Below are 12,863 nucleotides of genomic sequence, written 5' to 3'. Positions count from 1 at the left end.
AACATGGACTACTGGTTTAGTTTCTCCTCAGTCAGCAAGTCCTCCCTGTCAGAGAAGGAGATTCTGGAACAAGTATCTCAGCAAGTTACAAGCCAACGTCTCAACTAAGTACCGACACTCAAACTAGATACAAGTTTCCAGAGAAGATAAAGCTACAAAAGTTCAACAGAGTCGATTGATTACAATCATGACAAACAGAATCGATGCCCTTTCGTGGTTTCCACCCTGTTTACTCCTGCATGGATTGCTGGCGTTCCCTGGCTTCTCAAGAGGACTGCCTCCACTCATGGGCTACTCTTGGTATTTCCTTCCATGTCTTCGGTTTGGATGCCATTACTGCACATATCACAAATGATGTCAGAACAAACTGTACAGACTAATGTAACACAAAGATTTATACCATATATGACATTAAAAATAAAGGAGAATAAATTTGTACAGACGTGTTGAAGTGGTACATCTGTGATGGGATGGACGGATGCATTTGTTGGTTAAATGTGGCAAAGACAGAAAAATGTGCAACATAGCTTCATAACGGCCATCTAGATATTGGAAAGTATTCTACAACTGTGGATGCCCTGCCCTCATGTAGAGCCCAGATATTCATTCTGTTATTTAACAGGCATCCATGAGGCCTTCAATTTTTGAACTGGAAGAAAGCTTGCGTGTTCAAGATTTGTGCGGTTGTGTTGTTAATGCACACCATTCATTCAGTATAGGTCCCAGCAGTTCATTCTGTTTAACATGCTTGAGACCTTTGTTTGCTTGAATTAACCTCCTTATAAATCTTGCTGTTAATCCCTGACTTTTGATTGTGATGCTGTTTCAGGATTCTTGTCTGCCATGGGCGACTACACAATCCGGGTAAGCACCAGCTTGATCGAGCAGCTCGCGCGCGATGACGAGAAGCAGGTGAAGAGGAGGACCAGGAAACCCAAGCCGAGGAAGGTCGTGGAGCAACCAGAGGAGCCTCAGGACAATGGCAGGGAACTTCCAACTGAACCCAAGAGCAGCCCTGCTCCTGTTTTGCCTTTTCCGCCACCCATGTACCTACCAGTGACCCCCGCTCCTCCACCACCCCCGCCGGCGATCCAGGAGGTGGAAGCCATACGAGCAGTGGTTGTGGAGAGCGAGAAGGTGCTGGAGAAGCTGCAGAAGAAGGAGGCGACGATGCGCGAGGAGCTCACCAAGAGGGCCAAGGAGCTGCACGACAAGGAGTTCAAGCTGCCCTACCAGAACCCCTCCCCGTGCACCGACGAGAGGGCCGGCTGCGCCGAGTGCTACAGGAGCAACGTGCAGGACCCGCTTAAGTGCGCCGAGGCGGTCAAGAGGTTCGAGGCGTGCGTTCGCATGGCGAGGCGGCGCGGTACCACCATGGGAGCTGCTCAGTAGGCAGTGGCGCTGGGAGTCGGGGCTGAGTGAGCGAGGTGTCGAGCACACGATTTTGCTTCTGTCGGGATGATTGATTGAATAACCTGCCTGGATTTTTGTTTGGTGAGACCTGAAACACCATCAGTTGTAGATTAATTCTGGCAACGTATTGCTACTGGTGTTGGCAACAAGAGGCCATGAGTGTTACTTGCATACATATTACGAAATGAAACATGATTTTGCAGGGTTCAAAATTAATGTCTACTGCATACATTGTGCTGTGAAATTTGCAGGGTTCCTTGGATTTTAGCTCGTTTTGTTTGGGATGAGTTTGGATAACCATTGTATGTTGATTCTTCCGTGTCAAATACATTGTGCTGCAAAATGAAACATGAATCGCGGGGTGCAAATTAATGTGATTTAGCTTCAGCTGCGGCATGTTTTTTGCGGGATTAAAAAAATCACCTGATGCTGCTGCTGCTTTGCTGGTTATTGGTGAAATCCATGTCTGAGTGGTTGATAAAAAATTATGGAACCTTGTATATGTTGTTAGGCATAAATGTTGGGATAAAAAAATCATCTTGGTATACTACCCAGTCTTTTGGTGGACAAAAGATTGTATTGTTCAAGCTATTCAGATACTACAACACTGGGCTACATGACAGGAATGTTGTACACACCCAAAGGGCCAGCAGGCAGCAGCAAACCAGATCAAGATCAGATGGTCTCGCCCTAGGGTGTTGATTCAGAGATGCTCGACTCGACGCCAAGCAGTAGTCGCCCTACACCGCAGGCACCGATAGTTCTTGACCGAGAGCGACTGCGGCACAGTTCAGTTGTAGAAGCAATACAAGAAAATCAGGGATCAGGCCTATCACCCAAGAAAAATCCACAGATAAAGCCACAGTTGAAAAAGTTTATTGAACACATTAAAGGCCAGTGTCTTGTCAGTTAACTAAGCAAAGCAAAAACAGATAGATACATAGATAGCTCACAGACACACATGTGAGTATATTGTCCTAATTTCTACTGAACCGGGGAAATTCATTTGATTCACATAACAAATATCTCAACTAGGTAGAGGCTTTGATCACAGTCACGACATAATCTTGTACATTGTTCAGAGCAATCAAAATCCATGCCCTTTCTGCCTTGTTTACTCCTGCATGGACTGCCGGAGTTTCTTGGCTTCTCGAGTGGCCTGCCTCCGCTCTCGAACCAGCCTTGGTATTTCACTCCATGTCTTCGGTTTAAATGCTGTTACTGCACATATCACAAATGACATCATCAGAACAGAAACGCACAAAATAATGTAACATGGAAATTTATACCGCTGCAAGTATGTACACACATGCTGGCGTGGTATATTTAATGGGATGGATGACTGCATCTGTTTGTTAAATGTGGCAAAGATAGAAGGACGTGCTACAAGCATACCTTTATAGCAGGCATCTAGATATTTTCTGTCAATGCTGCCTAGTTGCTGCTGGAGGCATCTAGGGAGCTTCTTTATAGCAGGGCAGCCTCTAATCTCAAGATACCAGAGAGAACTGTATACTTGCGGCTCATTCGGCAGGGATGCCAGGGTACTGCAGTTTTCAAGATCAAGGTCTTCCAGCGATGGGGGGTGCTCTCCCGACAGAAACTCCAGCGATGTCAGCCCACCGTTGCCAATAATGCACAGTAGCTTGAGGCGCGCAGGCAGACGGAGAGTCCCACCCAACATGCCAGCACAGTCCACTATTGCTAGAGATTCGAGATGGGGAGGAAGTAAATGCTCTCTTGCAGTTGGTGCTGTTGCTGCTGGTGGCTCTGGCATGATAGGACTTCTGCTTCTGGAGGTAGTGGCTTCTGGTTTCTGGAGCCCACCCGGCTGACATGATAGGACTTGAATGCTACTGCAGCCAGTAATATATATGGTCTTTAAGGATGGAGGCAGACTTAGAACCGCTGGTAAGCTTCCACATCCAACTAAACCTAGATCTTCTAGGCATGGACAAAAGTGATTCATGGGTGAGGATGGCAACTCTGATACAGCTGTAGGCACGTCTGCCTCACTGCTAGAAGATACTTGGACTAAATCTGACATGCCCTGTTGCTTGCTGAATATGGACTCAAGTTTAGGACACCCATCAATAATCATTTTCTTGAGAGATGTCGGGACGTTGAACATCTCTACCAACTTTGCACAACCATATAAATTAAAGGACTCCAGACCTGGCAGGTGTCGACTCCTTCTGGATGCTGACGGCTCAAGAGGAGCTTCTGCATATCCAGTCAGCTTTTTGCAGTAACTAATCTGTAACCTCTTCAAGGATACCAAGCTTTGGAGCACTTTCTCTGGCCAGTGGATGAGCACATCGCATCTGTTAATTACCAGCTCTCCAAGATGTACAAAATAGTCCCATGGCTCTAGTGCACCCGCTCCAAAGAATGAGTTGCAGCATCTTAGCTTCATAACTGTAAGAGGGGATTTCTGGTTCCATTTCTCCTTGCTGTCCACTGGTACAATTGAAGTGCACTCAGCCTCTGATGTTGTTTCTATGTTTTCTAGCTTCAGTGTCAGATTGGTCAATGAAGACAAATACCTGTCTACACAGTGGAAGATCTCTTGCTTCCCATCTTCAATTTCGAGTACACTGAGTTTTGGTGCTTTGGGCAATGCTACCAGTTTTGGGCATTTCTGGACTGACAGTTTCTCAAGCTCAGGAAACAATGTCCCTTCAACTGCATCCCATCTCTGAAAGCTCCCCAAGCATTTCATTTTGAGCACCTTTAAGGCAGGAAAGGCTGAACGTACCAAGCTATAACCACCTTCACTACATGGTTCTTGAAGCAATGGTGCTTCAGGTAAATCTATCAGCTGTGGGCAATCCTTAACCGATAGTTTCTCAAGCCGAGGAAACAATATCTGTTCTCCTTGAGTTTCTTCGACTGCATCCCATCTCCGAAAGCTCTCCAACTCTTTCATTTTGAGTACCTTTAGGGCAGGAAACGCTGAGCGTACCAATGTATAACCACCTTCACCACAAGGTCCTTGCAGCAATGGTGCTTCAGGTAATGCTACCAACTTTCCACAATTACTAATAAACAACTTCTCAAGCACAGGAAATATTGTTTGTTCTTCTTGCCTCTCATCTATTTGCCACCATCTCTCAAAACCCAACAAATGTTCTAGTATAAGCACCTTCAGTTTTGGAAAAGTGAAGATTGCACTGCAACTAAACAAAATTTGCAATCTTTCACAATCAAAAAGATGGATCTCAACCATGTTTTGCAGCATACCCATGCACTCTCCTCCATAGGAATATATCTTCAGAACCTGCAGCCCACCATGAGGTTCGAACTTGTCGAGCACCTTGCTATTGCCAACCTCAGTCCATCTTAATGTCAGTTGACTGAGATCCTTCTTGTTTCCAAGGTTTGCCACTTTTGCTTCTGCTTTTTCAACATTCTCTACCTGGCATAGCTCTAGCTGACCAGCAATGTTTAGACCATGCAGCTCTCCAACGTCAGCGCAATCAGGGCCAGGAACTCCTGCTACAAAAACTGTGAGACTCTGCAGCTTAGTGAGATTTTCAAGTCCTGGAGGCATGCTCTTCAACTTCCAACATCCATGAGTGTAGAGGTGGCAGAGGGAAGTCATATACTTCATTTGCCTTGGAAGTCGTTCAAGATCATGGCAGTCGGAAAGGTCCAACACTTGCAGGTTATATAGAATACTTATATCTTCAGGAAGTGCTTTGATATCACTGTATGAGAGATCAAGGTACCTCAGGTGATGCAGATACTTTGGTTTGAGCGGAAATGATTCTGTTCCCAGACAGAGCTTCAAGGCATGCAAAGAGCTATATTTTGATAGGTGCTTCAATGAGCTTCGCACATGACTATCGCATATCAGTGTTTGAATGGCAGGGGATCTTTTCTCCAAAGAATCATTCAAAATACCTTCTGTCCCTTCACATGACAAAAACAAATGCCGAGCAGTATCTCCAAGCAACTCAATTTCACTTAGCTCCATAGTCACAGCAACACATTCCTTTTCCATAACAGACATTGCAATATCATGCATAAGATCATGGATTTTACATGTATGGCTGGAATAATCCTCCCAGCCTTCTTTACTCTTCTCTATATCCAGAAAGAATGACCTTGAAGCAAGCTCATCAAAAATAAGTTGTCCAATGGTTTCAAGACTATCTTCCTTGTGTTCAGGGATAAAGCCGTTTGCGATCCATAGTTGGATCAGCTTCGCTACATCAATCTTGTAGTCCTTTGGAAATACAGCACAAAAAGCAAAGCACTGCTTCATGTGCGATGGCAAGTCGTTGTAGCTAAGCTTGAGTATTGGCAAGATTCCAGTTTCCTCAGTGCAAATGCTGCTTCTAGATGCTATAGCCTTCCATTCTTTCACGGTGGTCTTGGTACGAAGTACAGAGCCCAGTGCACATGCAGCTAAAGGAGAGCCAGAACATCTCTTCACAATCTCATCAACTATCTCCACTAGTTCAGCAGGCTTTTTTTCCACGGAACTGAATGCTCCAGCCTCAATAATTTCCTTCAAGAATCTATCATCCAAATGACGGAGAATGTGGGTATCTGCACCCATAATTTTAGCAATTCCTTCATCACGAGTTGTTGTCAGCACCACACTACCCATGCCACCATGCTTAAGATGGTCCTTCAGCCTTTCCCACTTATGGATCTCTCTGTTCCAAACATCATCCAATACAAGGAGATACCTCTGCCCACTGACCAATTTCTGAAGTCTCTCCAGTGGTGGTTTGTTTGTATCATCATTTTTCTTGGGAGATGCTTCGACTATACTCTTGGCTAGGGAGTTCACATCAAAGGTATCAGATACACAGACCCACAGCAACAACTGGAAATGGTTCTGAATTCCAGGTTCATTATATATGAGTTGTGCTAATGTGGTCTTACCAAGGCCCCCCATTCCAACAATGGCAACAACTGCGAGATCTGCATTATTAGCTTGACGAAGTAGTGTACCAACAACTTCCACCTTATCTTTGTCTCTGGATTTGCTGGCAATTTCTTTTGGGTCATTGATAACATAATCTGTCTGCCTCCACTCTTTGGACACCGATGGCTGTGGTTGGTACTTGAACCCAAAGACCTGCATCTCTGCTATGAGGACCTCAACGGCTTGCAGAATCAGGCAAAGCTTGCGACTCATGATGTAACGGAACGCAACACGGTTGTGTGTAGGGAAGAGTTTAATTACATCGAAGCCAAGCTTTCTGTAATGCCCATTCTTCTTGGCTTCACGGCGGAGCGCTTCGTACTTGAACTCGTCAAAGACTTCATTTGCTTCATAGGCCACCGTCTTGAGCTCCTGAAGCCAGGCTTTGGCACCATCTCTATGAGCCGTGGCCTGCTCCTCAGCGTCGGTCATGACGTCGAGGATGGCCGGAAGCTTGCGCTTGAGAACCTTGTGCTGCTCCTCCATTCCCTCCATCACCTTGTACTGGTCCAGGAGGGAGCTGGACGCCTTGTTCATCAGCATGGACACCAGTGGCCGGATGGCCATGGTGACCACGAGCCCCGCCATTGGAATTCTCAGAAGAAACTCCTCCAACACAGGTGCACTGCAGAAATTAATGAAGCAGACAATGGTGTGAGCAAGACGTGTATAAGTAGAGTTTGGGATCTGTTCTTGAACAAATTACAAGTCAAAGTCCAATCTTGCAGCCATAGTTACCTTCACGAGCTCGCCCCTGATCAGCACCCCGGATCAGCAACGCAGCAGCAGCAGTGAGGAAGACTGGTCCTCATAGGCACGTCGGCGCCAGCTCCAGCATTGTATCGCCGGTAGCAGCAGCAGATTCAGAGCCTTGTCGGTGCCGGCGACGTGGCGCAGAAGCAGGAGGCGACTCCGGTGAAGTTATGGTGGCCGGCGCTGAACGGATGCGTGGGCGGGGCTGTAGGCAGGCTCTAGTCCAGAGTTTGGAGACTTTTGTTAGATCTTGAAGCTTTTGGATGCCTGAGTTGAGAAGAGAATTGTTGTGAGCGGGACGAGTATAGTGCTTGAGCTCTCGAATATACAACGGTCGTATGTAGCCTGAGATCTGTTCTCGATCAAATCACAGCAAAAGTATTTTATTTTGCCATTAGCGATGGAGGCTTTAATAAAGTAATCAAAGTGGCCACACCGAGGAGCTGACAGGCATTTGAGACAGCGTGCACTGCCATTACAAAACGCCTGCTTGCAGGCAGCAAGACAATTTGTTTCAGATACGTCTGGTGCATCACGTGAGTAGTGACCCAATACAAGGGCGGGAAAAGTGATCCGTTTTTCATTTTCGGCAGTCATGAGTCATGACACGGGGTTCACGGCCTTCACATTTACAAGCGTGCTACCAATGCCTTGCCATCAGCATCAGCACCCAGTTGGTGGCACTTATTCACAAGTTGTGATGTGAATCCCTTGCATCATTTGTTTCCTCTTAGGAGTAGCATCAACGTTCCATCCACTTGGGTTCAGCATATTTGCAATTGAATCTAACGCCCCAATTCTCTTCTCTTCCACTCTAAAATGTATTGAAATGTATTTTAGCCGGATGTTTGCAGTATACAATGGTCGCATACAGCCCCAGATCTGCTCTCGGGCCAATCACAAGAAGAATATTTAACCTGGCCACCGGCGACAGCCGTCTGAGACAGCGTGCAGTGCCATTACAAAACATCCACTTGCAGGCAGGCAGGAAGATAATTTTGTTTCAGATACTACGATTTGATGCATCATGTGAGCAGTCACATGCTTGTCACCTAATACAAGGAAGAAGGTGTTCAATTTTTCAGTTCCGTCAGTCATGACATTGGTTTTGTGCATTATTACAAGCGTGCTACCAATGGCATGCCATCAGCCTCAGCATCAGCACCCAGTTGGACGCACCTATTTACAAGCTGTGCTCTAAATCCATTGCGCCATTGGTTTCCTCTTAATTATCATCAAGGCTCTCCATCAACTTGGATTTCGTAACTATATTCTCTCTCTCTCTTTTCACTCCACTAATAAAGTGTGTCGAAAATATTTTACCTGAATGTTTACAATCTACAACAGGTTGTATACGGCCTGAGATCTGTTCTCGAGCCAATAGTAAAGAGAACAATGTTTAATCTCTTGACATTAACGACGCAGGCTCTAATAAAGTAATTGAATGGCCACACCGAGGCGACAGCGTGCAGTGCCATTACAAAACGTCCACTTGCAGGCAGGCAGGCAGGCAGGCAGGAGGATAATTTTGTTTCAGATACGGCGTTTGATGCATCAGGCGAGCAGTCACATGGTTTTCACCCAGGACGAGGAAGAAAGTCTTTAATTTTTCAGTTCCGTCAGTCATGGCATTTGCTTTTTGCGTTCAACCATGCCATCCCGGTGCTGCCTGTAAATGTATTGAACCATTTGCAAGTTTCGTTTTGAGCTACGCACCAATTATACATTCATACAGACTAGCACATCTCCAAAAAACAAATTCTAACAGAGGATGCAGAAACAGATTTGAAGAGACAGAGCGGGCAGCAAGTGAAGGTGAAGGGGAAGGGGAACGAGTGGGTACCTCCAACAGAGGCCGGACTGGGGTCTTGGAGGCCGACGTCGCCGTCGTTGTTGCCCGCCGCCGCCGCCGCGCAGACACCGCTGGGTCCTTCTGACGCCGGAGGTCGCCGCAGCCATGGAAGGACGGATAGCGGTGGTGGTGGTGGTGGTGAGGTGGGAGATTCGCTGCGCCACTGCCAGCAGCCACAGAACAAGGCGGGCCGGCCGGCCGGCCTTGGAGGAAGGGTGGCGGCGGTGGCGGCCGGCCGGCCTCGGTGAACTCGGCGGCGAAGAGGAGAAGGAGATTCAGACCGGCAAAGGGTGGGCGGGCTTCGGATGGAATGGGATGGGATGGGCTGGGCTTATGATTCGGGGGCCTCACCAAGCAAAAAAATAGGGCACCGTGACACTTATTATGTTGGGCTTACTCACTCTAAACTGAACTCTGAATTCATTCATGTTTCTTTTTAAATTTGCCTCAAAAAATTGTTTCTAAAATGAACTCTATATTATTTTTGGCGGATGAAATGAACTCTATATTCATGTTGTGAGTACACTGTAGTGTACAACTCGGCGTCAGTCATTTCAGTGGTTCTTACCAACCGGCCCCATTTTATGGGGTAAACTTCCCCCTTTAACATGCTTTCACTCTATGTTGGTCTTCTTTGGGCTCTATCTTTACGACCCGACACCAAACTCGATGTTCTTTCTCGCCCTCATTGTGCACTCGTGCGAACTTTCAATGAAAATAATTCAAATATGGATTTATTCCAATATTATTATGAGCTCAAGGTCAACACTAATAAAAACACATGATTGATTAAGTCACTTGCTCTTTTTGGTTCTTCATGTGCTCTTGGAAGGGCAACGATTACACCAAGATTACGACAGGCGACTCTTGGAATATTATCGTTCGGGCTCGACCACTTGTCTTTTCTTTTGCGGGAAGCCCTTTGTCAATGCCAAGCTCCCAATGTCTTGTGAATGGGTGCACTCCCGATGACAGCAACTCCATCACCGAGATGGCGGACGCTGTCTAGGAGCTAAGGAGGGGAGAGCTGACGGCTATGATGTGGGCGGCTCTGTTTGCCGATGCTTTTATCTTCCAACTCTCCAAGTTGTTGTTTAGCTTAGCCAACTAGCTCAGGGTATCCAACACAGAATTCTTGGAGAAGGGGTGGTTACAAGGGAACCAACTTGATCACGAGCTCAACATAGCGGTCTGGGGACAACCTGATGATTCTTCCGGGAAGATATCCCGAAAATCATGAACCACCAATAAGCTACTAAGCTCGAGAACAATCTTGCTTTTCAGGCAAGACGATATGATCGAAAGAGCAAGAGATTGACACAATCCTAACTCACTGATCGAAGAGTGCACCAGGAAAAATGGACTAGGTAGCACGATCAATCTTAGGATGATGATTTTAATAACCAACACGCTAAGAATGAGAATATTGTCCATTAACTACCAAGCAACGGAGTTGCTAGGAGTATTGATTTCACACATCACGACTCACTTGCCGGCACTCCGGTTACAATAACACGGGAACCGAGGAATGAACAATGATGGCAAGAAGTATCACTGCGTCAAAAATTCATAAGAGATGGTGCATTCCTATGATATTCTTGACATAACTAGGGTAATACTCCAAGGTAGAACAGAACAAAGGCTGGTTTTGGCATTTGATCTGCGGAATACATCTATTTTGACCCAATCCTAGAAATGGATAAGGTACTGGAGTTTGTTTCTCCTAGTCATTCTGAACTAGAATGGCTTGACGGACCACAAGAATGATAGGCACCGATGAACGAATGCACGCATACTCTTGACTATCAATTGATAGACGAATGTCAGAAGACAACTAAAGAGGGACAACTCAAAGAACGTATGATTTTCTGAGTTGTGGATGCATGGATTGGTATGTCGAACGATTTCAACATATTTCTTCCGGACAACCCATGCAGAAAGATAGAACTGGCAGAGTCACAACATAGAATGGGGAACTCATCGAGAGCACTCTTGTTGTGATCTTTTGGTTCAAAAAAACTTCTGCCATGATGGTTCATGGTATTGGAAGAATGAGATACCATGGACCTCGAGGACTGTCGCAAAGGTTACTAATATCTTAAGGGAACTAGCAAATACTAACAACATGAAGTAGGGTGAATCTCGGGTTCAAAACCCCAGGAGTAGAATACCTACTACTAAGTAGCATCACGGGATGCTTTCGGGAATGATGGCCAGATTCATCACACTGGGAACACAAAACATGGCTAGATTACTAGGTGATCCTCTAAGATGCCTAGGGTCATAATACTAGCTCCAACCTATATACTGAGGCAGTGAAGTATCTCAACTCACCGATTAGTGTGGTTGAACTGGCCCAAAGGGACATCGGGAACGGAAAGAAGGGATTGCAAATGCATCAGACTATTTAGAAACCTGGGATGAGTCGGGCAGCATAACGGCTGTAAATGCTCAAAAAAATTGACACATCATGCAAAATGGTGGCATAACCACTCAACATCACAATATCAAGGTTCCGAGACCAAATGTTACCACATGGAAGTACTAGAAACTGAACTAAGACTTGAATCCATCAATCTTATAAGTCTACAGATTAGTAACACGTGATCCTGATAGAAGATGAGAAAGCCTAGTTCTTAATCCCCGCAGAAAAGAAGAGGGTGACTCAGATCAGAAGGGCATAGGGTATAAGAAGTAAAAAGAGCCTTACGTTCCCTTCCACAATCAATTCCCTTATATAACTAAAACATTTCTAGACTCAACTTCGACCAGTTTGGCTTGGTAATCCTACAGGCAGTCAGGCTCTGATACCAAAGCTGTTAGGACCCCGATTCCAAGTCACATCGAGCCGGTAACACCTCATATCCTTTGCGGCCTCACGCACGGTATTCCCACGGGTGTCGCCTTACCATGGCCCAGGACCGTTTGCGCCTTTTGGCTCACGTATATGATAGTGTCGCTAGCATCCATATGACAGAGAACCCGGGCCGACATGACTAGTCGTGAACCCAAAGTGGCACTAACTTACGGGGATAGGCATACATGAATCAACATCGAGCATGTCGGTCAGCAGCGTGCGAATCCGGGCTGTAGCAATGGGCTAACAGGACTCCGGTGAACCGGGCTATAGCAGGCTAGGCAGGACTCCAGATGTCACCGCATGACATTTCCCCGAAGGGACAGACACATGAACGAAGTGAATCACATGCCGGCCAGTCAAGTGTTCCGGAGCAGTAGTGCTGGGCTAGCAGGACTCCGGTGAACCGGGCTGCAGCGGACTACTATGGCTCATGGAAGCACAAGACTATATTTCCCCATAAGAGAGGCTATCAAGGATAAATAACTAGGTTGTCGGATCCCACACATACCAAACATTTCAATCATACACACAATATGCTCGATATGTGTAAATACAACATGGCATCACAACAAAACTCTACGACTCAAAGTATTTATTCATTAGGCTCCGAGGAGCGAGATATTACAAACATGGGTCTCATGACCCAACATTCAGAGCATACAAGTCAAAGCACATGCGGAAGCTTAACATATCTGAGTACAGACATCTACAAATGAAAAAGGCTGAGAAGCCTGACTATCTTCCAGATCCTGCCGAGGGCACAAAATCATAGCTGAGGTATCAAGCTAAACGTCGAAGTCCACACGGAACTACTAGCGAGACTGACGTCTCTCTGCAAAACATAAAATAGGCAAACGTGAGTACAAATGTACCCAGCAAGACTTACATCAGAACTAGCTACATATGCATCGGTATCAACAAAGGGGTGGTGGAGTTTAACTGCAGCAAGCCAGCTTTGACTCAGTGGCTATCATGTACTACGACTACAAGTAACTCTTTTGAGGTGGCGCACACGAGTCCACATATTCACCATATCAATACAC

General features: G+C 46.1%; 2 protein-coding genes across 2 annotated transcripts; one reads left to right on the top strand and one right to left on the bottom strand.

Moving 5' to 3' along the window:
• The first annotated feature begins 549 nt into the window (after nucleotides 1-549).
• LOC109760040 (uncharacterized) lies at nucleotides 550-1,527 on the top strand. Its single transcript, XM_020318877.4, has one exon. The coding sequence runs from the start codon at nucleotides 844-846 to the stop codon at nucleotides 1,390-1,392; it is 549 nt and encodes a 182-aa protein (XP_020174466.1). The 5' UTR covers nucleotides 550-843; the 3' UTR covers nucleotides 1,393-1,527.
• Nucleotides 1,528-2,267: 740 nt separating this feature from the next.
• On the bottom strand, nucleotides 2,268-9,297 carry LOC109760038 (disease resistance protein RGA2). The gene is made up of 4 exons (XM_020318875.4): nucleotides 8,952-9,297; nucleotides 7,094-7,375; nucleotides 2,809-6,980; nucleotides 2,268-2,634 (listed from the first exon to the last, which is right to left on the bottom strand). The coding sequence occupies exons 3-4, from the start codon at nucleotides 6,941-6,943 to the stop codon at nucleotides 2,528-2,530; spliced, it is 4,242 nt and encodes a 1,413-aa protein (XP_020174464.1). The 5' UTR covers nucleotides 6,944-6,980; nucleotides 7,094-7,375; nucleotides 8,952-9,297; the 3' UTR covers nucleotides 2,268-2,527.
• Between the last annotated feature and the right edge of the window lie 3,566 nt (nucleotides 9,298-12,863).

The sequence above is a fragment of the Aegilops tauschii genome, chromosome 1, assembly GCF_002575655.3.
Source record: "Aegilops tauschii subsp. strangulata cultivar AL8/78 chromosome 1, Aet v6.0, whole genome shotgun sequence".
NCBI lineage: Eukaryota > Viridiplantae > Streptophyta > Magnoliopsida > Poales > Poaceae > Aegilops > Aegilops tauschii.
The sequence above is the reverse complement of the archived record's forward strand: the minus strand, read 5'-3'. Positions and strand labels throughout refer to the sequence as shown.